We start from the raw sequence: 23,072 nt of genomic DNA on the forward strand, positions 1-23,072 counted from the left end.
AGGGCAGCTTTAATAAATACGATTCCCTATTTAAATTTACCGCGCAACAAGACAAGTTGGTCTTCTATTCGTATAGCAGACAATTTACATGCATGCATACATACATACATGCATACACACATACATACATACATACATACATACATACATACAAACACATACATACACACATACATACATACATACATACATACATACATACCTACATACCTACATACCTACATACCTACATACCTACATACCTACGCCTCCTGCTCCGCCCCCTTGGTGCTCCTCCTCCTGGTCCTCCGCGATGCTTCTCCGGCTCCTCAGCTTCCAGGGTTGAGGCCTCCTGCGACTAATTGAAGGGTGAAGCCGGCAGGCCTAACTTAAATTTTTGAGAATCGAGGAGGAGGGCAGCTTTAATAAATACGTTTCCCTATTTAAATTTACCGCGCAACCAGACAAGTTGGTCTTCTATTCGTATAGCAGACAATTTACATGCATGCATACATACATACATGCATGCATACATACATACATACATACATACATACACACACATACATACATGCACACATACCTACATACCTACCTACCTACATACATACATACATACATACATACATACATACATACATACATACATACATACATACATACATACATACATACATACATACATACATACATACATACCTACATACCTACATACCTACATACCTACATACCTACATACCTACATACCTACGCCTCCTGCTCCGCCCCCTTGGTGCTCCTCCTCCTGGTCCTCCGCGATGCTCCTCCGGCTCCTCAGCTTCCAGGGTTGAGGCCTCCTGCGACTAATTGAAGGGTGAAGCCGGCAGGCCTTACTTAAATTTTTGAGAATCGAGGAGGAGGGCAGCTTTAATAAATACGTTTCCCTATTTAAATTTACCGCGCAACAAGACAAGTTGGTCTTCTATTCGTATAGCAGACAATTTACATGCATGCATACATACATACATGCATACACACATACATACATACATACATACATACATACATACATACATACAAACACATACATACACACATACATACATACATACATACATACATACATACATACATACCTACATAGCTACATACCTACATACCTACATACCTACATACCTACATACCTACGCCTCCTGCTCCGCCCCCTTGGTGCTCCTCCTCCTGGTCCTCCGCGATGCTCCTCCGGCTCCTCAGCTTCCAGGGTTGAGGCCTCCTGCGACTAATTGAAGGGTGAAGCCGGCAGGCCTTACTTAAATTTTTGAGAATCGAGGAGGAGGGCAGCTTTAATAAATACGTTTCCCTATTTAAATTTACCGCGCAACCAGACAAGTTGGTCTTCTATTCGTATAGCAGACAATTTACATGCATGCATACATACATACATGCATGCATACATACATACATACATACATACATACACACACATACATACATACACACATACCTACATACCTACCTACCTACCTACATACATACATACATACATACATACATACATACATACATACATACATACATACATACATACATACATACATACATACATACATACATACATACATACATACATACATACATACATACATACATACATACATACATACACACATACATACATACATACATACATACATACATACCTACATACCTACATACCTACATACCTACATACCTACATACCTACATACCTACATACCTACGCCTCCTGCTCCGCCCCCTTGGTGCTCCTCCTCCTGGTCCTCCGCGATGCTCCTCCGGCTCCTCAGCTTCCAGGGTTGAGGCCTCCTGCGACTAATTGAAGGGTGAAGCCGGCAGGCCTTACTTAAATTTTTGAGAATCGAGGAGGAGGGCAGCTTTAATAAATACGTTTCCCTATTTAAATTTATCGCGCAACAAGACAAGTTGGACTTCTATTGGTATAGCAGACAATTTACATGCATACATATAAACATACATACATATATACGCACATACATACATTCACATACGGACACACACACACATTCACACACACATACATACAAACATGCATACTTAAGTCCATTCACATATATCAACATTATTCTTGTAATCAATGGAATAACTTCCTATATTGTTGTTTATTTTCGATCATTATAAGATTGTTATTGAATCATTTTAGTAAATCGGACTTTTCACAAAGAACTATCCAACTATTATGTAAATTAATTGAAGAAACTTAAATTTATGTTAAAATTTGTATACCCTGAACCTATTGAAAATGCGTAAGCAAAAGCCGAGTCGAATAAACCATGCCCGTCTGTCTGCCCTAAGACTCATGTCTGGGTCTAAACCCATAAGACTCCCGACTTTATCCTCTTATTTGATTTACTTTCAAGATGATTTAATGAATTGAAGATAAATTGTGGTCTCTTGTTAAATTCCCTGAGACCAGAATTTCGCACCTTCCCAACGTTCAAATGGCAATGACTTTCACCGTCGGGCGAATATTAGAATGCCAAAAATAGCACTTGGATAGTTTTCCAACGACAAAGCAGATCTGGCCGTGGGCAGGTTTGTCAACTGGGGGATTTGGAGCTGCCTGTTAGCAACACTTCCAATTAAGCAAATGCGCATCTTCCGGCAAATCGGCAGACGCCAGGCCAGCGTCATCTAAATTAGCGCCAAAGTACGCATTTAATTTTTATGACAGTCGAGTAAACAAACTGAAAGATGCACAAGCAGCGAGGGCAGACATGTTGCATGTGCCACGTTGCATGTGGCAGCCACTACCCGGCTGTTGCCGGCTCTCAGCATCCCCTGCCACTGGAATGAAAAGCGAAAGCAAGTGCTACCAGACGCCGCCGGCGGCGGCCGCTCCTCCTCCATTCTCCAGCCTCCATCCTCCATCCTCCGTCATCAATGGCTACCGCTACTTTTAATGTTTTGATTCCTGGTGTCGCTTAATGGGCAACTGCCACCGACTGCGCCGAGGGGAGCGAAGAGCGAGTGCAGCATGCGCAGACGCGGCCGCAAGATTTATGGGCAATTGTAAATCTCGTCGTGCGTGTGCGGATGAGGATACAGATGCGTCGCATGGCGAGGGAAGACGCTCGGCAGTGCCATAAACTTTCATAAATATGCAAAGTTTATTATTAAAAAAAAACGCACAGCTTTTGATCGACAAATAAATTCGAAATTCGACTGGAGTGCACGGTATCCAAGCGGACTGCCCTCCTCCACCCCCATCGCCTCCGCCAACGCCTCTGGCAATTCTCGCAGGCCCATAAATAATATGGTCGCTCTTAATTAAAATCTTTGTATTAGCTTTGGTTGCCCATTTGTGTGAAATATTTTCCCGACACTTTGGTAAATTAATGCGCTTTGGCTTTTTGATAAATGCCCAGCACATTTTTGATAATTAATATGATTTTTATAGACATTCGGCGCGGGCCTGACCCCAAAACAGGCACAAGCTGCCCTGCCCCTCCCTCGGCAATCTGATTTGAATTGCGTTACAGAGCTATAGTTCCATATAGAAAAATATGTACAACAATTTCCAAACAATGACCCGCCATGCTGAGAGCTGTTCATAGACTGAGCAGAATTCCTAGAACCCAAACTCCTTCGGCACGCACTTACACGCCCGACTGCTGTATGTCAATAGTCCCTGGCCAAACCCCCTGTCAATCAGAGCGATCCGTTAGGGAGCGAGTTTTAATTGAATTTGAAATAATAATCGTGTATGCCACAGTTTGAAGGCTGAATGCCGCCAGTCTGGTGCCTCGATGCCTCAGCTTGACAGCTCAATGACGCTTCATCTGGCTTCGAAATTCAACTACGACACCGGAATCTCTGAGTGCCCCCATCCCAGCCGAAAAACATTAATTTTTCTTATATTTACATTCTTCAATTGACTCTGGAGATCTTGATATTCTCTAGCATTACAGAGGCTCAACATCCTTAACTACTTATATAGAATTTCATACATAGTTAAATGGAAATATTTTGCTTAAGTCCATTTCTCAATGTCTGATCGAAATTTAAGTGTCAAATGGTTTGGTAAATGATCTCCAATTTCCATACGAATCATTTTAACATTATGACTAAAACATGAAACTTAAAAGATTTTTAATTGTGGCAACTTGATTTCATGTCATCCACCCAAGCCCGTTCCGCCCCTTTCACAACTTCAACATGATTAATTTGAACCAGCCCGCATCTGTCGACCGATTTCAAGAGAAATAAACTACTCTCATGTTTGGATGCCTTATTTTTGGTGTATGTTCATCTCGGATTTATAGCACAATCTTTAATTGGGGGTTTCTGGTATGGCATGGAAAAGGTGATGGAAAATTATCATAAATTATGAAAAGTATAATTACAATTGGGTGTGAAAGCTTCAATCTCATAACTTAATTTTAATGACGGTGTCGAGGTGTCTCGGCGGTAATGATGTGCCCAAAGTCATAGACATAGTCATAGCCGTGGGAGAGTTAATGAGGTTTAAATGTATAATGCTTAAGATCTACAAAGATATCAACATTTAAATTAGCCCAAAATTGTTCTTTTCACTTGAATTACAAGCCCATTCAATCATATCCAAACAAATATTCTTGCTTTATATATAAACAATAACAAATATGGGAGATTCTGGAAATATCTTAACAAATACCAATAGAATGGCATGTGTCACTAAAAACAACATTTGAAGATTGCTAACGCCACATTTCACTTTTTATCAAAGCAAGAAAACTTGTGACTAGAATTCATGAGAATCGCGTAGAAGGGCGATAGTGAAAATGCGTTTTTCTTAGTTTGTTTTTACTAAAGAAAACCTGAGTTGCATTTGTTATAATGGCGCAACATTTGTATACAGACGATATTACCCGGCCTTGCCCGTTCTAAATTTGTATCTCTGATATCCATATCCAACATAAGGAAAGTTAACATTTGCCTCGACCACTTTGGAAATGGATTTTCGCAATCATATAACATTTTACTGCGATGTATTAAAACGAGATTGAAATCGATCGGACGAAAAACAAATAGTTGCAATCAACAGCTTTCTTAGTAAGTTTGAGTCTAAGAAATATAAATGATTAATATTTGTGTACTTAAATATATGTGCATGCATGTAGTATGTATTCGTATGAAAGAATGTGAGTGCCGTGCTCAACTTTGACCCCTTTTGCGAGTGCCAAGCCTCATTTGATTGCCAGCGTTTATGTTTATGCTTGTGCTTGACTCTTTTCCGTTTTCTGCATTTTTCAAGTCTGCAAAACCGGTCTTCTCCTCCTCTCACTCTCTCTCGTTCTCTCTCGATATCTGCCCTCTCCCTCTCTCTTCTTCCTTCCTTGCAGACAGTTACCAGTTTTCAAGTTTACGAACCGTTTGCAGTTGTTGGCCAGCATGAAAGCCCCAGCAGCAACTCGGCTTACTAGCTAACCAGCTCGGCCAACTGCCTGCGAATGACTCTGTGGAGTTTAACACCCTCACAAAGGGTATACTGATTCTTACCTTAACTTTAGTACAACTTATTAAGTATTTCATTCTAGCTCCAATTGAAGCAAAGTTTCTTCTTTGGCTGAGTTTTACTGAGTTTTGCTAAACTAATTATTTAAATTTATGAAGAGTTCTAAGTGCTATTTAGAAAATCTCATTTGGAGAGGGTATCTAGACGGCGATTTTCGCATATAGATTCTCTGCTTATTTACCTTGCACCTTGTTTATACATAAAAATATTTTCATGCTTGCACTTTTGAAGCGTTTCTTCTGTCTTCCTTTGAGCCTGCGATTATAATTTGATGTGTGCGCTTTAATAAAAATAACTTTGTTATCAGAATTGCTTTGGGCGGACAAAAGAATTCCACAATCTTACCACAAAGATCTTGGGTAATCTTTGTTTAGAGAAAGAAAACCCCAAGCTAAAGATATCTCTAGATGTCTTCAATTTTTCACCTTTCTTTTGGGTTGATTTATATATAATAATGAAAGGACTGATGCACAGAGATATTATTATTTTTAATTATAAGCTATCCCTAGCAGATTTGCAATGAAGCTTTTAGGGCGAGTAGGGAAAGTCTAAGCACCTTTTACCCCTTTTTCTTTAATAGCTTTTCACACTCTAAGCATTTGTTACTTCGATCGGCCTCTCGACTTTCTCAGCGCATTGGGAATTGTTTTGGCGCGTGTTTTTCGTGTTGAACATGTTTTCCATGGCATTTTTCCTGCACGATCGACGGCAATTCATTGCCATTTATATGCTGCTCCAATGCTGTGTGCCCATAAACAGTTTTCACATTTTCCTTTTGCGCTGGCGTGCGTCGATCCATTAGCACTGGACATGGCCAATTTACACTTTAGGGCCTCGGCTTGACCGGGACTGGTTTCACTGCCGCCAGCCGAACCGAAGATTGGTCCAGACAACACGTACCGAATCCGTTAAGACACCTTCCTGCGATGCAAACGCCAACAACAACCACTTGAGTCCCATGCTCAGTCTATAGTTTTCGTTATTAATTGCGAACCAAAAATATATGTATATATACTTTTTAGAGCAACTAGTTGACTTGCTATTCGATCTAACCAAATATTTTTCGATTCGCTCAAATCATGAGCAAATCAAGCTTAGCTTTCTTCCTAAACTACTCCATGATTAAGGAGAAATTGTAGGCATATGTAGGCTAAAGGAGCCTGTATCGTAAGCAACAATTGGACTGAAATTAAGTATTATTTTATGATCTTGGAACCTTAGCTTAAGCCTTTGCGACCATAAAAATAGAGCATGGTTAACGAAAGTTCCTTTTCTTTTTTTTTTCTTTTAGACTTATTATAACAATCTTACAAAATATATATAACAAAATTCAAATAGTATAATTGAGCATTGCTGGATTTTAAATACTTAGACTACATTAGCTATTATCTATGCCTTTTGCTTCATTTATCTATTTCAACTTGTCGTCTACCGACTTTGATTTCCACGTGTAACCATCATCAGGTAATTGACTTTTGATCAGAGGAGAAAGCCAAGCGATATACATTTGCTGGCCAAAAATATTTTTTAAATTGTAGTTGACTCCACAATTGTATTTCTGCGAAGCCTTGCACTCCGTACAGACCCGACCCCGTAACATTTTGGGCACATTATAGACCAAAGTTATGGACGTTATGACGAATAGCAGCACATTGAGAGAAAGCAAATGCTTGTGTAGCATACCCCATGGATCGGTCCAGAAATGAAAAATAGTCAATAAACTGAAAAAGCTCTTCAAATGAATCGAATTATAAACTAGCAGGTGGGCCGATAAAACGAACAGGTAGAACACAAAGCACACGAAATACCGATAATTTAGATGCCCAATGCAGCATCCCGTGAACATGCAATGATGATCGCGTTTCAATATGCAAACGCCACACGCCTTGCAATGCCAGGATCTGGGAGGTGCCAGCTTATCGCAAATGGCACAGTGTCGCCAATTGAGAGGTTCCACATCCCCATTGGAGTACAGCACGACACGCTCTTCTAAAGGCGAAAGGAAGTCACATAGTGCCAGCTCCGGGTCGATCAATACTCACGGTCGACGCTTGTGTCAACTATCATGCAGGCAATCAGGTTTGCAATTCCGTTGAGGAACATGAATAGAACTGTAAGTACCGTGAAGGCATATGCATATCCGCCAGGCTGATGGTATGCCGGCAACACAAATATGAAGTCATAGAGAATCCCAAGGGGTATCACAACGACTATCGTTAGGAAACATAGGACGTCTACGAGTCGTCGTGGCAATGGATTGCGCCGGAACTTCATTTGCGGGTATACGAGTTATACGGGGACAAATAACACCGGAATTTAAAGTCAAATAAAAATGTTATGATCTTAGATGAGTTTCGAATTGATTTTGGTTTCTATACTAGTCAACAAAATTGCTTATATTACAAAGCTCACTAAGATTTTATCCAGCGAGAACAGTGTGCTTCAGTAAGTTTTACGTTTCATGTTTAACTTCTTCACATTCAACAAAAAGAAATACCCTGTTATGTCAAAACCTCACTTTTACCGTTCCTCATTTTCCCCAAATTGGGAAACGTTGAGTTCCCATGAAGCCTCTACAAATTTCGTAGTGATCGGACTATAAACACCGACTCGATTCCGGAATAAATCTTCCATGGGGTGTCTGTGCATGCTTGTGAAGGGTGTTTGCTAGTCGGGCACTCCTGCTTGCATTTATAGAGCTGACAATTAGTTCGTTTAACCACATTTAAATGTAGATTTCGAGAAATTATAACAGTAAAAAAACAATGGAATAACATTTGCTGATGGCATAGATTTAACATAAGCTGTTAACAGTTGTAGGTATGTGGGTTGGATAACAATTGGTAAAACAATTTTATTTATGTATAAATAAAAGTGTTGATTCTGTTATATGCACATACATACACAACCATAAGGTACCACGAAATATGTGTTCTTAAAGTAAATGCTCACTATTCACAATAATTATTCATTCACGATGAAACGTGTAACAATGCTTCATTGTAATTGTTTTCTCTCGACAGACAACACATATGTATGTATGTATGCATGTATGATAATACATACACACATATACTGTCATAACTGCTTCCCCCACTTCACATTGACACTGAATATTGTTTGAGATGCCATTTCTGCTACGTATTTAGTTTGCGACCCACACTTTCAAGTTGTTGCTGTTCGCCGTTCGGTAATTAAGTTTACGAGTTTTTGAATGAATTTAAATTGTTCTGCGCTCCGGCGACCGATCTTTGTCTGGCCAGACTATGCCATTGGTCATCTCTGTTCGATATTATCTGACTCTCTCTCTCTCTCTCTCTTTCTCTTCGTGCTCTTCAAGCTTAAATGCATTACGCAAGCTTTGGTTATATTTAACTGTTCTTGAAAAACAATTATGAGAAAAGTAGTATGTGAAAAAAAAAAAACAAAGTACACAGCAGTTAGACATCTGTGTAGTTCTGTGTGTATGTGTGTGTGTGTGTCTGACTTTTGTATGATTTATTCGCAATATCACACCCAAAGCTCTTTCAGATCTCGTTCAAAGCAACAGCTACAGCCTGACGCATGCATATTACTGGAAGTCTGAACACATACATAATTACATATATATGTATGCACGTATATTTATTGAGGTGCTCATATACATATGTATGTATAAACGTAACTTTTCATTTATCAGTTTCAACAGCAACGGCAACAAAGGTGTGATTCAGTCAAGCCCCAGATTCGGCTGTCAGATTCGAGCTTTCAGTTCGGTCTTGGAAATGCATTTGGCATTTTGGCATATGTTTATACGGTTACATAATTATGTGCATACATACATACAACAAGTGTTCATGCAATTATGTATATGCATGTTTGTACTTATGTATGTTCGTGATAATTTTCCTAGAAAGCAGAGCAGACGTGAGGAAGTACGCGTTATAAAGAAAGAAAAAGTATGAAAAACGAATTCAACTGAAGTCAGAGCTGATAGCAATAAATAGCAAACATATGTACGCACACACATAAATACTTATGTGCACATGCATTTTCATACTCCGTATTTATGAGTGACCATTGCGAATGCGACATTGAATAGTGTCACAAGGAACAACCCTAGAATTGCCTTTGCATGTCGTTTTTCAACACTCCCCTTGCTGTTGGGTCTGTTGTGTCGGGGCGGGAGAGCGATCATAAATAAATGTCATAATGCAATAAAAGAGAAAAGTGTCACACTCACCAACACACGGACACGGCCAGGCGAACCCCATGCCAAATGCACTCACACATGCACGCACACACACACCCACACATGCAACACCACGAAATCCAGTTTCATTTCAAGACATTTGCGGCACCTCCGCAACAGAGTTGCGTGTAAAATGCAAAAGATGATGATAAAATGTGAACTTACAACGGCAGATAAAGCTTATATGTATATGCATGTGCATACTATATTCAGACATATGCACATAAAAGTGTCGAAAGGCATCTTGAGAATTTAAGTAGGTGGGCTTGCTTAAAATTTAAATAACACAAACTGCGTTAAAGAGGTGTGTGGGCAGATAAATTATAATATTACATATATTTATAAAGTGTGGGAAAACAATTGCAAGTTGATATTAGGCTTCTTAAGCTCTTTCTTTTAGCTTGAATTTCTATTAAATTCTTTCAGTAAATAAAATATTTTTTTATGGAATATCATTGTTAATTACTGACAAAATCCTCTTTAAATTAATCGAACCCTTATAATAATATCAGATACTCTATCTATGGTAATGGGTACTTAATAATAAGTTAGACACAAGACAAACTTTTGTCTATGTATTCTAAAAACACAATCCATGTTCAAAATTATATATGTATTTGCAGATACCAAGGTTTTTCGTTCGGGTTTCATATACCTTACCCAAAAAGAGCAAAGCCTATGCGTCACACCGAATGCCCAATGTCTACGTAAAGCTCCCAAATTTACATACAACTCGCTTTGACAATTTTAGCCTGTTATCGAAATCAAGTTATGGACGCCCACGCGAATGTCTGCGTCGAGGAGAATTCAAATTCTGGTTTCTGCACGCAAAACGCGCTCAACTGTAACGCTGTATCCAGGAACCAAGACTACCGGAGGGGGTATTATATTATCCGACCTATTTGACATGTGACTTTTGTGCCAACATTTCGCATAAAATGGCAAACTGTCTTTTGAGCCGCTCGACAATTTGGTGGCCAGATTAACGCGCGTCGCGAGCAGTTGTTCTGGTTTGGGAGCATGGTCGGGCTCGAGAGTTATACGATATATATATAGTACATACAAGTATATATCTATATATCATATAAATATAAACAAACATGTGTGCTCGCTTTCTTTTTCAGCCAACAGACCCGCAAGAGTTCAGTCTTTCCGGTCAGTGATTCTTTTTACTGGCCGCGTGTTGGGTGAAAATTATAGTTTATGATTATAATTAATACGGGTTAATGTCGACGACTAGCTAGCGCGTTGTTTACTTTCGCTTTTGTTTTTCATTCAATTAAAAAAAAAACACATCTTTTCTAATTGGACTCAGGCGACATTTCTAATTGGACTTAGTCACTTGTGTTCTTTGAATATAATTTTATCCGCAGACTCATTTCGTAAATCTTTTCATAACTAGCCCCGGCTTAAAATTTATAGAAATATAATTTTTGTAGCTTCTTATAAAGGAATGTTAGTTATGTTAGCAACTCTTGTATGTAGTTAGTTTCAACGACATTCTATAAAATATTCAACACATCTCAAAAACGTCTTGCAAAGATTATTTAAAAAATATTTGAATCCGATCGGAAAGTAAACAAAAAAGTTGAGCTCAACCATTTTTCGCCAATATTCCACAGTTGTGTGTGAAATTAGTTAATTCGCTGGAAACGTACTGAAAAACTCTGAATTGTAGCTGAGCTAACAATTTAAACACCTCCAACTCAAATTTTGACTTGCATGTTCCATGCATGGGGGTGGATTGTGCGAAATGTGTGAAAGGGTTTCTTTCTTTATTAATGCCTTGACTTCTGCTTTTTTGCTATTAAAGCTGCAATTCATTTGTTTGCTATAGACTTTATATATATAAAGTTACGAGCTTTTTGAATATTGGCAAATTTTTTTTTCGAAATTTTCACCCACCTGTTTTCCCATATAGCTTTTGGTTCGTGGAAGTTGAGTAAGCCGTAGAATTGGTGCATATTTCACTGTGGCAGCTGCTATATCTGAAATTAGAGGATGTAATATATATAATTCATAAGCTGCGCACAGTGGGACGAAAGTAACTTTTGCTAGCACAAAATTCGAAATCAAGTTTTTTAAATTTTAAATTTATTAAAATATATTTACTCAGAGATTTCTTGTTTGTTTAGTTGAAAAACAAACATATAAAATCCGAAAAGAAACAAAACAAAGCCCCATTGAAAGCAAAGTTATTAAAAGAAAGCCGAACGAAGGCAATAAATATTCCGAAGACAGTTTTGGAGTTCTGTCCGTAAGTCCCGAGGGTTGTATTTGTTTACGTTTGACTTACCAGAGGACTTAACTGCTGATAAGCGGCGACTTTAGAGACCACCAAATGCACGTTCATGGACAAGGGGCACATAAAACGGGGACGAGGAGTCATCAGGGGTTGTCACAACAAGGGCAAGGCGTGGCCTGGCAACCGGATTTCGGTGCAGTCAGCATAAACATGAGGCGAAGTAATGGAATCAGCAAGCTGAACCGAGCAGCAGGAGCTGATCCAGCTGGTCCGCGCCCACGCCAAATACAAGTACAATATCAGCCCTTTCGGTGCTGCAGCAGCTGCCGTGTGCTCCGGGGGTTAGTTCCACGTTCCTTTCGTTTTGTGAGACGCGTGCGGCCATCACATTACTCAACAGGCTGCGCCGCAGGATGCCCGCAGCTATGTCCTAGTAATTCCATTTATTTTGTTTTCTTTTTGTCGCGGGGTTCGCCTTTTCAGCGTCATCCTGGCCCAGCTCCAATGTACTCAAAAATTGATGCAATGCAAATAGAAACCGCGTACCAGACAGAAAGCGAAACAAAGTTGGGGGATTTGGTAACTTGGGAGAGTTTAGAATAAACAGCGTATGTTTACATTTTTTGGTCATGTTTATCAGACAGAAAAGCCAGATTCACCCAGCTCCCCTCCCGGTAGTACGAGTGTCATATGCACTCGCGAGTTTACTTTAGTTTGTTATTGTGACAGCCTCCCTTCCAGCTTGTTGGTTAACAGTCTGCCGGGGTGGGTTGCGTTACAAATTGCTCAAGTGATTCAATTTCGATAATGTTTCTGACATGGGCACAAAGGCTCTAACTGCAGTACAACTCCAGCTCTGACTAGGTACAGGCCCTAGTGTGTATCTGCCCCGGCGGTTGCTTGTTGTGGCATGTGCGATGTCCATAAATTTCACAATGCGACACTCCATAAACAGGGAAATGGAAATAAATATATGCACAAGCTCGCATAGTAAAAGGCACATTAGTTCTGATTTAGTGCAATTTGATTTCTTTGACTGGGCTCTATAAAATTTTGATTGCAATTTTATCACAGGCATTTAATGGACATTCAAAACGGCAATCAAATTTTTCAATACTTACATAAAAAATGTAAAATTAAGTATGTACAAGTGGAGTTTAAAGACTTGAGAAACTTAAGAAATATTACTACCAGGGCTGCAAACCAACTTCCTTACTACGGTTTTTCGTTCTTTTAAATTTTTTTTTTTCATATTGATAGTTTGGGCATATTTAAGTTCTCCCTTTAAAAGTTATTTCTTTTAAACCAAAGAGTTCTTTGATCACGAACTGGAACAGGTTCGACTCAAAGCCCGTTTGAAGCCTTGTTCATAGTTGGGTATATGAAAATACAGCTTGGTTCTTCGGATTACATATATTACAAATAAAATCTAGCTTTATTCCGTACTCAAATGCAACGCCCACCCATTGCCACCGAATCAATTTTGTTTTTAAGAACTTTCTTCTTAAATTGCCACTAAAATGAAGAAAAAAACATGCCACCGCTCCCGGTCGACAAGATGCACCGTTTTTATGTGCGATGTGCGTGATGGTCGTAATTACCGCGGCTGCGACTTTCCGGGAGCTCCACATGTTGCGAGTTGTCAGCGACAAATCTTCGATGCTGGCCATAAAGTCAAAAGCATGTCGAAAAGTGTGCTGAGAATCTCTATTACCGGGAGCAGAACAACAGCAACAGCAACAGCAACTGTAAATTGGAGATGAATACCCTGTAGAAATGGAAATTGTCACGAATTGCTGCGCGCAGTTGACCAAGCGAAAGAGAAGAGAGGCATGGAAGCGAGACAATACCGAAATGCGTATCTATCTATGTGCGAGTCTCTATACACAGTCAACAATCAGGCAACCCACCTGCACCCACCCACCTGCACCCACTCAGATGTCCACAGTGCGTCCAATAAGTAGCGCACCCATAGATAATAAAAACGATACAATGCGATCAAGAGTAAACAGTCGAACAAAACGAAATTGGCGCACAAAAGCGAGAATAAAACTAGCGAATTGCCAACTTTCGATATACCTTGCAAATGACAAGCACTATAAAATATATAGAGAGAAAAAAAAGCTTAAATCGGGTATATTCCGGTGCTACTGACTACAAATATAATGTCCAGAAAACTATCTAAAAGGCAGACGGTACCCTTTATCTGAAACTGGACTGAATCGGCCTTTTGGTAATTGAACTAAAGTCTGCGTCTATTGAATTATTTATTTAATTATTAATAATATTATTTTAATATAGAATAATAAACAAACATGATCAAATTTTAATACATACACATAAAGTACTTTGATATATAAATAAAAATAAAAAGTAGAAAGCATTTATATTCGTTTACCAACACTGTTCTCATTAAATTCAAACCAATCATTCTTAACACTTGTTTGTTGATTTAAGTCGTACTTATGTAAAACTTGGCTTAAACTTCTTTCACTTCTGACTCCGATTATCTACATATTTTGTGTACGATTTTTCCTTAAAACAAAGATCTTCCCATATCTGGGATTATATCTGTTTCCTTCTTCTAAGCATAGCATGGATAAAATAGGATATATTTACAAGATGCTCAATATCTTTTGATCAGCCCTGATCACCTCCGATTATACCTAACACTCGGCTGAGCCTGTAAGATATTCTAGCCTAGGATTCGAGTTGTGAACTGGTTCGCCTATCAAAGGATATCTATTAACCCCTTTTGCCACAAGTGCTGGGTACAAATAGCAGAGCATAAAACGGAAGCTAGCCGAAATTAAAGTAACTGACGACAGATACGACAAAATAAACGACAGACAACGACAATTAAAGCGTGACACAGTGAAAAAGTTGACAGAGCTAAATGTGTTCAATAGATAACTGCGGAGCAGCACATAGCTCACCCAAAGGGGACCCAAAGAAGCACCGCAAATTGAACGCTGTCTCGATGTCTGTCCATGTGTCTAAGTGGGTCTCGACAATAGACCCAACCACAAAGTAAAAGTCGCGCAGACAAAACAATCGAAATCGCACTCGCCCTCGCCCTCGCCCTCGCCCTGGCCCCAATTGTGGCGATAGATGGAAATGGACTCGCCCCCAAAGCGTCAGAGATGCCGGAATCCGATATAGCTATGAATAAAACACGACGTATGCACATTTTCCAGAAGCACCCGACGCCTGTTTCTTGATTGAAAAATTGCCCAGCTAAGCGCATACTAAAATTCCATTCGAAATTCAACTTATGGATAATGGGCCTTTAAAGGCAAGTTAATGTACAAAATACAGTAGCTCCTATTAACCGAGAATAATTGTAAGTATGTCCGGAAGAAACAGTTTAAATACGATATACTTTATACATATAGGCTAATATAATATGCTTGGAGAATAAGAAGGCACATTTAGGTTTAATAAATATCTAACATAAACTTTCTAAAACTTAACCCTATTTGTTTAACTGTCTAAGAATAACTACTCATCTTTGTATATAAATAACAGTCTAATGCTCGAGATTTTTAAATCCCCGTTCATTTTTCTCTCAGTGTATACACAGTTAGAAGTTGGCGATTCTGTATTATCAGAAATACAACTTTTTTGTATAATATTTTTTATTGTTTTAGCAAAAACTGTAAAATGTACTTCCCGAATCGATTATAACCTATTGCTCCCTAGCGTATAATATATATATATATCGTTTCTATAAATTTTTGTTGTAGTTTCTAATAGAGATTAAGCGGACACGTGGTAATCAATCAAAAAGTTAACTCAGTACATAGGGGGGAATTGTTTTTAAATCTTGTCTATAAGCGCATAATTCACAAAATTAAGAGACGATCGAGTCCAAGTTTCGACTTCATGGGAGAGAACAATTGAAATTCTCGTGAGATTTGATCAAACGAAAATTATGATTTGCTCTGCATAATTGAATCAATTAAGTGACGGCCCAACAAACCCAAAAATGATTAAGTTACTCGAATATTTTCATGAACTAGACCATCAGAATACCCTGTAAACAAGAGGGAGAAGAATATCCAAGAATATTTTAACTTTCATCTACATTTAAAGTGGGATCAATATAACTGAAAAGTTGATTTTACATGTGGAAACTCTTCTACCGCATACAGCTCATATGTGTAGTCGTGTATACCCCTCGCTTGGTGGTATGCAGCATTCATAATTAATGGAAATTCGGCGAACAAAATGCATTGTAAATGGAATTGGGAACAATGCGTTGCAGAGATTTTTTCGTTGCCAGCATAAAAGAGCAAATGTGGCATGAAATGCAGTCCATAAATAAGGGGGAAGGCAACAGCCCAGGGGAAGGGGGCTTCAAGTAGTAGCCATCGTAGCAGTAGCTGGCAATTGAAAGCTTCCAATGCTGCTGAGATTTCAAGTTGCGGCAATTGATGGGGAATAGGGCATGGGGCATGGGGTAAGCTGCGCCTGCGCCTGGATCTGGGCGATCGCAGCACTTGCGTATGGATCGATGTCAATCGACTGCCATTAGGGGCACTTAACGGCGGCAATGCAGCCGGAATTGGTTTTAAATGCCAGACAATAAAAAGTTCAACTCGCGTGCTTCGAGTTTGATTTCATATGAGCTGAGCGTTGCCTCAGCGAAGGTTGGAGTTGCAGTTCACATGAGTCACGACGCCTTCGCCCACGCCACGCCCAGCCGAAGATTTAGTGTGCGACCAGCCGCAAACGGAAGCCACTCGAAAGAAAGGCCAAGGCATGCGGCAGCCCAAGAATGCCACTCGAGGAGCCAGCGACGCCACCAAGTATTCATCTCTGTATTCATATTCGCATTCAAATCACAACTGCGAGTGTGTGAGTGTGTGTGGAATGGGATCGAGGAACGAAGACACCCAACAAAGAAAATTAGCAGCTGCCACAAGTCTCATAATTGAATACGCTGCAAGTTGGCAGAGAGTATGAAGAGTGTCTGCCGTGCCACGCACCGTTGGGGAGCTGCAGCCATGTGCCGCACTTCATTTGCAACAAATGTTGCCTGTCTCTTGCCAGATCGGGAAATCGAGGAGTCGCTTGTGACGAATTTTAACTTGATTTATGCATTTGCGCCACAATTCCACGCACTTTATGGCCAAATCAGTAACAATTCATTGCAACATAAAAATTTCCATCTGCAACATGTTTGCCATCGACTTCATTAGGGTGACTCCAAACGGGAAGCCCATTCAGGCTGGAACCTAGACGACATTTCCAATTGTTGTAAATAGTGAAGCACCCGGACGATCGTCGAAGAGCTGTTGAACTTCTTGGTGTTGCAACAGTTTATTGTCAACGCCAATGCCCTCGGTCCATTGAAAGATGTCAATCAAAACAACTGGAGCATGGGCAGGCATTCCACGACATAACATATGTATGTTCATATATGGAAGAGCATATAGTGGAGAGCGTATTGAAATATGTCTTGTAGGAACTTGAGCAGCAAAAGTGCTGCCACAATTGATGGATGCGAAAAGGAAACGAAAAAGAAATCAATCTGTCGCTGGCGACCGGTTTTGACTCTTGTTTGTTGTTATCCAACTTGAGATGCAGAGACATCAGCCACAACAACAAATAAATGATCGCGAGGAGACCCCCAAAGCGTGCTATTGTCGCTGGAACACCAATAGCTGGCCCGCCCGCCCGGTACCCCATTCACAATCTCTCGCCCCCCTCGGCATCGCACAGCTGCCAAATGCATTCAATCACTTTATTTGTTACGTCTTGGGCTCGGCATCATCTTCGTCGTCGGCTTCTTGCCTAACTCAGAAATATATTTTATTTACTCTGCACTTATGACCCCCATGCCGGCGTTGGCTGTCGCCGATCGGGTTAAGTGAATCCGATATGGACTCTGCTCCGCGTGCATTTGTTGCTGTTGCCGTTGCATTTGCATCTCGAAAGCGAGGCTGTTGTCTCTGTTGTCTGTTTGCCGGCGGCTACTCAGAATGTCAAGCAATGTCTCTCTCCCTCTCTCTCTCTCTCTCTCTCTCCCTCTCTCTCTCTTTACCCCCTCCCCCCTTTTGACCATAGCCACCGCTTCACAGTCAAGCTGCAGCTGCGCAATGCTTTAACTGTGTGCACTGATGGATTGTGTCCCTGGCCCCATATGTGTATCTACTTAGGCAGTAGCAAAATCATCTGATGTGCACACGGGCACAGTGGTTCACCGGCTATTTGAATCATTCAAAAAAAAAAAGATCTAAGAAAATTAGCTTGACACCGACTGGACGAAGAACACATAAATATGTAGTACTTGCAGGAAATTTTACTTAACTTAAACTCGCCCAATATATTCCACGCAGGGGAACGGATTTGCGGAAAGAAAGAAATTTTCATAAAGATTCTGGGAAATTAAATTGAGCCCCGAACTGTGCTCATCTTTTGCACCCATTTTCCACCACGAAGGTGTGGATGTGGCGAAATATCTGAAAACTGAATTTTCACATATATCTTAAAAAATAAATTTGGTTCAGACTGTTAGATAAACATAAACAAATACTATGCAACCCTTTTCTTCACCAATCAGTCAGTGATTAAGTCTTCGTTAAAAATGCCCATATTGAGCTTGTGCACAATAGATATTGACCCACTGTGCGCGGCCAAGTCGTTGGAGTTGACACCGATTCAATGACAACAAATGTGTATAGTATGTTAGTTGCAGATGCAGATACACACAGCTGCACACGTATCTATGCATGTGTGTGTGTGTGTGTGTGTGTGCGAGTGTATCTTCTTTTGCGCTGTGCGCTGCCTTGTCGCCGATCTTTAATTGCAGAATTGTGTTGCCGACCCATAGATGAGGATGAATGTGCGTTGTGACTCGGCGAAGCGGCCATCTACCCATCTACCCATACGCCTCCGTGTCCGTTGCGATCTTGGTGATTAATTGACGCTGGTGTCGCGTGAGTTGCGCGGGTTTATTAAAAGGATTACAAGACGTGAATGTGCGACGTCCGATGGACCCGCAATTCCATAAATGCCAGCTAGACTCTGGCGTCGGGGCGGGTATGTGGGCAACTGCAGTCGTAATAAGATTAATTACGAACGCCTCTCCCAAGACCCAACACACACACACACACACACACGCTGCGGAACAATGTTGTGACATGACAATTACAAACTGAAGTCTTTCATTGTGTTTTCAAGTGTATCATTAATTTAAAAGCTTTAAGATCTTTCCATAAACTTCAAATACTTTGCGAGCTATCCCCAGAGACCTTTACTGTAATCCTTGCTTGACATTTGCATATTTAGTTTTTGTATCCTGTTGACACGCGAGCCCACGGGAGAAGGACCAGGGCCCGAGTAGCAGGATAAGTGTCATCAGGGGCGCAAATAATTGACATTTAACAGAGGGTCGGACTCGGCAGCGTTCCGCCAATTAGTAAAGTGTCATTAAGGGTCGCTTAACCATATTTAAATGTGCCATACTTACATGTGTGTGTTCGTGTGTATGCGTGTGTCTCTTCCATAGCTATTCCCGATATTATGAGGCATGTATGATGCATGGGACTGTTAAGCGTCTTGTTGCACAGCGTTTCCGTCCGATTTGATATTCCTTGTCAACGCGAAAATGGGATCCGCAAATGTTTCGTATAAATATGCGATTTGTTTTACTTGCGATGGCTGAATTTTTGCCAATGATGATGTCATCCCCAAGGCAACCGAGCAAACAAGCACTGCTGCACAAAAGCATCCCATAAATCACGGCCCGATCGCGGAGTTTATGCTCATGCACAAGTCTGACAGCTGGAGACACGGCTGCGGCTGCGGCGGCGGCTGCACGCCAAGCAGCAGACAGCGAAGTGGAGCAGCTGCCAGAGATTAGTCAGTCTTAGTGACTGCCGGCACTGGCGCACTTTAATTCTCTCGGGGCAAGCCGCTCAACTGGTTTGCGCGCCTGCAAAGGGGAGCAGCAGTTGCGAGGAGCTGCTCCGCGAAACGTGCACAAAGATCAAGGTGAATTCGTTGTGCTAGCCAATGTATAACTAATATATTGTTTAAAACCGTATAATGCCAATCGAATTGAATCACATAACTATCGCAAGTGTGGACATTCGTTGGAAATTAGAGTCAATGCAAAGGATCTGTGGAGATTTGGCAACACAGAAATTGGCACATTTTAAGTTTTTTGTCTTTAATAAGTTTGGTTACACTAATTTGCAACTTTACAATACTACAAAAAGTATGTACCGTTTCTTTTAGCTCGATTTCTGTAGCCTTCGGCATCTATGCAAATTAATTTTTATATATTTGGTGTATGCTAAATAAAGTAACTATTACTTAGATCGAAATATTTAACTTGTGTTAGTGTAACTATATGAATAAATGAAATACAATATAAAGAAGATTCATCAACAAGCCCTTGGGCAAATGAGCATCATCTTACGCAATGCAAGTTTAACGGTTCCCAGCTTAGAGGTCACTCACAGAACAAAACTTTATTCCATCAAAAAAGAAAAGAACACGACGCCACAATGAAACCGCAAAATTTATGAAACACTAAAAACGAAGAGGTCTTAACCCACTCATGCTTTCTCAGACTCATTCGCATTCTCACATGGTTACCGCTTCTCCGCTCCGCTCAGCTCAGCTAAACGAACCGCAGCCGCGATTGTTCGTGTTTAAGACAAAAGATCTTGATTTTCAGCAGTTGCTGGCACTGCAATTTCCATGTTGAGCTCAGCCCAGAATTGGCAAAGGTTAAGAAAGCGAAGTGCAGCAAAACAGCAGCTAGCACCAACAAGAAACGCACAACAATAAAAAATAATAAAAATGGGAAACTTTCGAACTGGTAACAGGAAACGCAGCGTTGGCAATGGTCGTAACAGTGGCTCCAGCCTACCGATTCTCAGCAATTCGACGGAATTTCCTGTAAGTGTGCATGAAGAATAGTTGCTTATGTGTGAACTGAAAGAGATTTTGCCTAGTTTTAAGTTTTGCCTAAAACCTGTTCTCTATAGTTAGACTGCGATCGCTAGCTGCCCATTATAAACTGATAATCATTACTTAGTAACACGTTAGCAGCTAATTTGACTAAATGTAAACCATCTGAACCATGTGCACTCACCCGTTCCATGTGCAAGATTAATGTAGTTTGCTGGCTCCAAGCGAAAGGCCAGCCAGAGCTTTATGATTGCTATGCGTGTGCTGTCCACAGATACATATAGACATACATACATAGGTAGATACATGCCGCATGACTCACGGTCACGCTTAAGAAAGGTAAAAAGGCATAAGAGAAAAGACCCAAGTGACTAAGTGCACATTCATGGCTTTTAAAATGGGCCCCCGAAGAGCCCAAAAACTGTTGGCTTAACTGTGAGCGTGACTGGATTCCGAATATTGTCGCTTATTGTTGACTGTTATGTGATCGCCGACTCTTTGGCATCAATAATCCGCGCGCACAAGTGCTGAAAAGCTTTGTGTGACATCTTATAGCTTAGCATATCTGCGCGATTGGCTCGCTTTCTTCTCGGCACAGCTGCCACTGCTTTAGGTATCACTTCTCACTAGGCATTTATTCGTTTACATTCATTTGTAAGCTACACAATTGCCGGCTTCCCTTCGGTACATTAATAACTAAAAACACGAAAGAGCTTATAGCCATGTTCAGCGATTGGCTCTTTACTTCTTTTCCGCGGTCCAGTTTTTGGGACGTTCGGCCATAATAGTGTAATCGTTCTTGGCAATATTCACGCCACCATACTGATGCGTGGGCGGGTCAGGCAAGAATTCCCAGCCCTGTTCAATGGACATCTTCTTGATGACACCGGCAATGCCTAGCAGTAAATTAAAACGTTTAGCCACAATTGTTATATCGAGTCTATATCGATTTACCCAGGAATAGACCAGCACACAGGCCTGCTACATGATTGTGCTTCCATGCGCCAAAGACGCCGCCAGCAGCAAAGCCTCCAATCAGGTAGTTAATTCTGCAAGTGATGGCATTTGTATAAATCAGAATTGGAAAGCTCAAACCGGTTAACACTCACTTATCATCCTTGCCGCGGGCGTTTGTGGCAGCGAGCGTAGTTAGCGTAAATGCTGTAGCCATGCCCATCAGCGGGCCCGTGTTGTAGGCAAACCTTCCGAGAGTGGGTATGTAGCCCTGTGGCTTGGTGAGGGTTAACACGTCGAATGTGGACCACGCCATACCGGCGACGAAGGCATATTTGTTTGTGGCCACAATTTTTCCGAAGGCATCTTCGCCATCAGGATGGTCGTAGTATTTGGAGCGTAAGATCGACATAGTTGCCTAGATGCCATAACAAAAAAAAAAAACATATGAATGCATGTAAATAATAATCACAGAAATATTCAAACTAATCTGTCTACCGCTCATTGGCCAGTGCGCTTTGGGCATTGCAGAATATTGTTAACATTTCCCTGGTCCATTATCATTTGATTAGACAATTAATGCAACGAGAAATGCTTTAATCTATCCATTAATTTACTAACCTGCCGAATTTACGTAATTATTCCCAAACGCAAAATAGTTTGACAAAAACAGCTGTTGACCAGTGTGTACCAACCACAGAAAAATACAACCATTAAAATACTTAAAAAATACTAGCAACATGCCATTTTGAGTTTAACATGCTGTTACGTTAAATGTAGCGGCTTTTCCTAACATTTTTCAAATTAATAAACTGTAATGTCTATTTTGAAAAATATCGTAAGCAATCTAGAAAAGCCAGAGGCTTGTATTGTATTTAGCCAAGTTAAAAAGAAAAGAAATCCAGGTTTTCTCAAATCATGATTAACATGTTATTTTTTACACGTATTCTTTTTATTCTAAATTCACAAACACTGTGGCACTAACATTAATTAATGTTTGATCATGAGGTGCAATCGAACATTATTGTATGGGTTCTATGTAGGATGTAATTTATTTGAAAAATTATCGTTTAAAATTAAAAATGATTCTTTTGATTTCAAATGTGAATACGTTAAGGTTCTTAAATCGATGATGGTAGACTAGTTTTTTGCCTTTCAACTAACAATATGCACGTAAAATTTTGCACTTTTAATAAGGAGGC

General features: G+C 40.4%; 3 protein-coding genes across 3 annotated transcripts in view; all 3 read right to left on the reverse strand.

The window, feature by feature from the left end:
• The window catches only part of LOC6626821 (protein DOP1 homolog), a 44,042-nt gene extending 32,337 nt beyond the window's left edge, over window positions 1-11,705 (reverse strand). Inside the window, exon 1 of the mRNA XM_070210142.1 lies at window positions 11,649-11,705. Within this exon, the coding sequence (XP_070066243.1) occupies window positions 11,649-11,660 (12 nt within the window). The 5' untranslated portion in view covers window positions 11,661-11,705. The remainder of the gene's footprint in view (window positions 1-11,648) is intronic.
• On the reverse strand, window positions 7,107-7,899 carry LOC6626819 (probable palmitoyltransferase ZDHHC24). The gene is made up of 3 exons (XM_032436196.2): window positions 7,555-7,899; window positions 7,321-7,501; window positions 7,107-7,244 (listed from the first exon to the last, which is right to left on the reverse strand). The coding sequence occupies exons 1-3, from the start codon at window positions 7,784-7,786 to the stop codon at window positions 7,226-7,228; spliced, it is 432 nt and encodes a 143-aa protein (XP_032292087.1). The 5' UTR covers window positions 7,787-7,899; the 3' UTR covers window positions 7,107-7,225.
• Window positions 11,706-21,532: 9,827 nt separating the features above from the next.
• Window positions 21,533-22,633, reverse strand: ND-B14.7 (NADH dehydrogenase (ubiquinone) B14.7 subunit). Its single transcript, XM_015174463.3, has 4 exons — window positions 22,492-22,633; window positions 22,026-22,288; window positions 21,871-21,965; window positions 21,533-21,812 (listed from the first exon to the last, which is right to left on the reverse strand). The coding sequence occupies exons 2-4, from the start codon at window positions 22,280-22,282 to the stop codon at window positions 21,658-21,660; spliced, it is 507 nt and encodes a 168-aa protein (XP_015029949.1). The 5' UTR covers window positions 22,283-22,288; window positions 22,492-22,633; the 3' UTR covers window positions 21,533-21,657.
• Window positions 22,634-23,072: the final 439 nt, after the last annotated feature.

Source organism: Drosophila virilis, chromosome 5 (genome assembly GCF_030788295.1).
Source record: "Drosophila virilis strain 15010-1051.87 chromosome 5, Dvir_AGI_RSII-ME, whole genome shotgun sequence".
In the NCBI taxonomy this organism is placed as follows: domain Eukaryota; kingdom Metazoa; phylum Arthropoda; class Insecta; order Diptera; family Drosophilidae; genus Drosophila; species Drosophila virilis.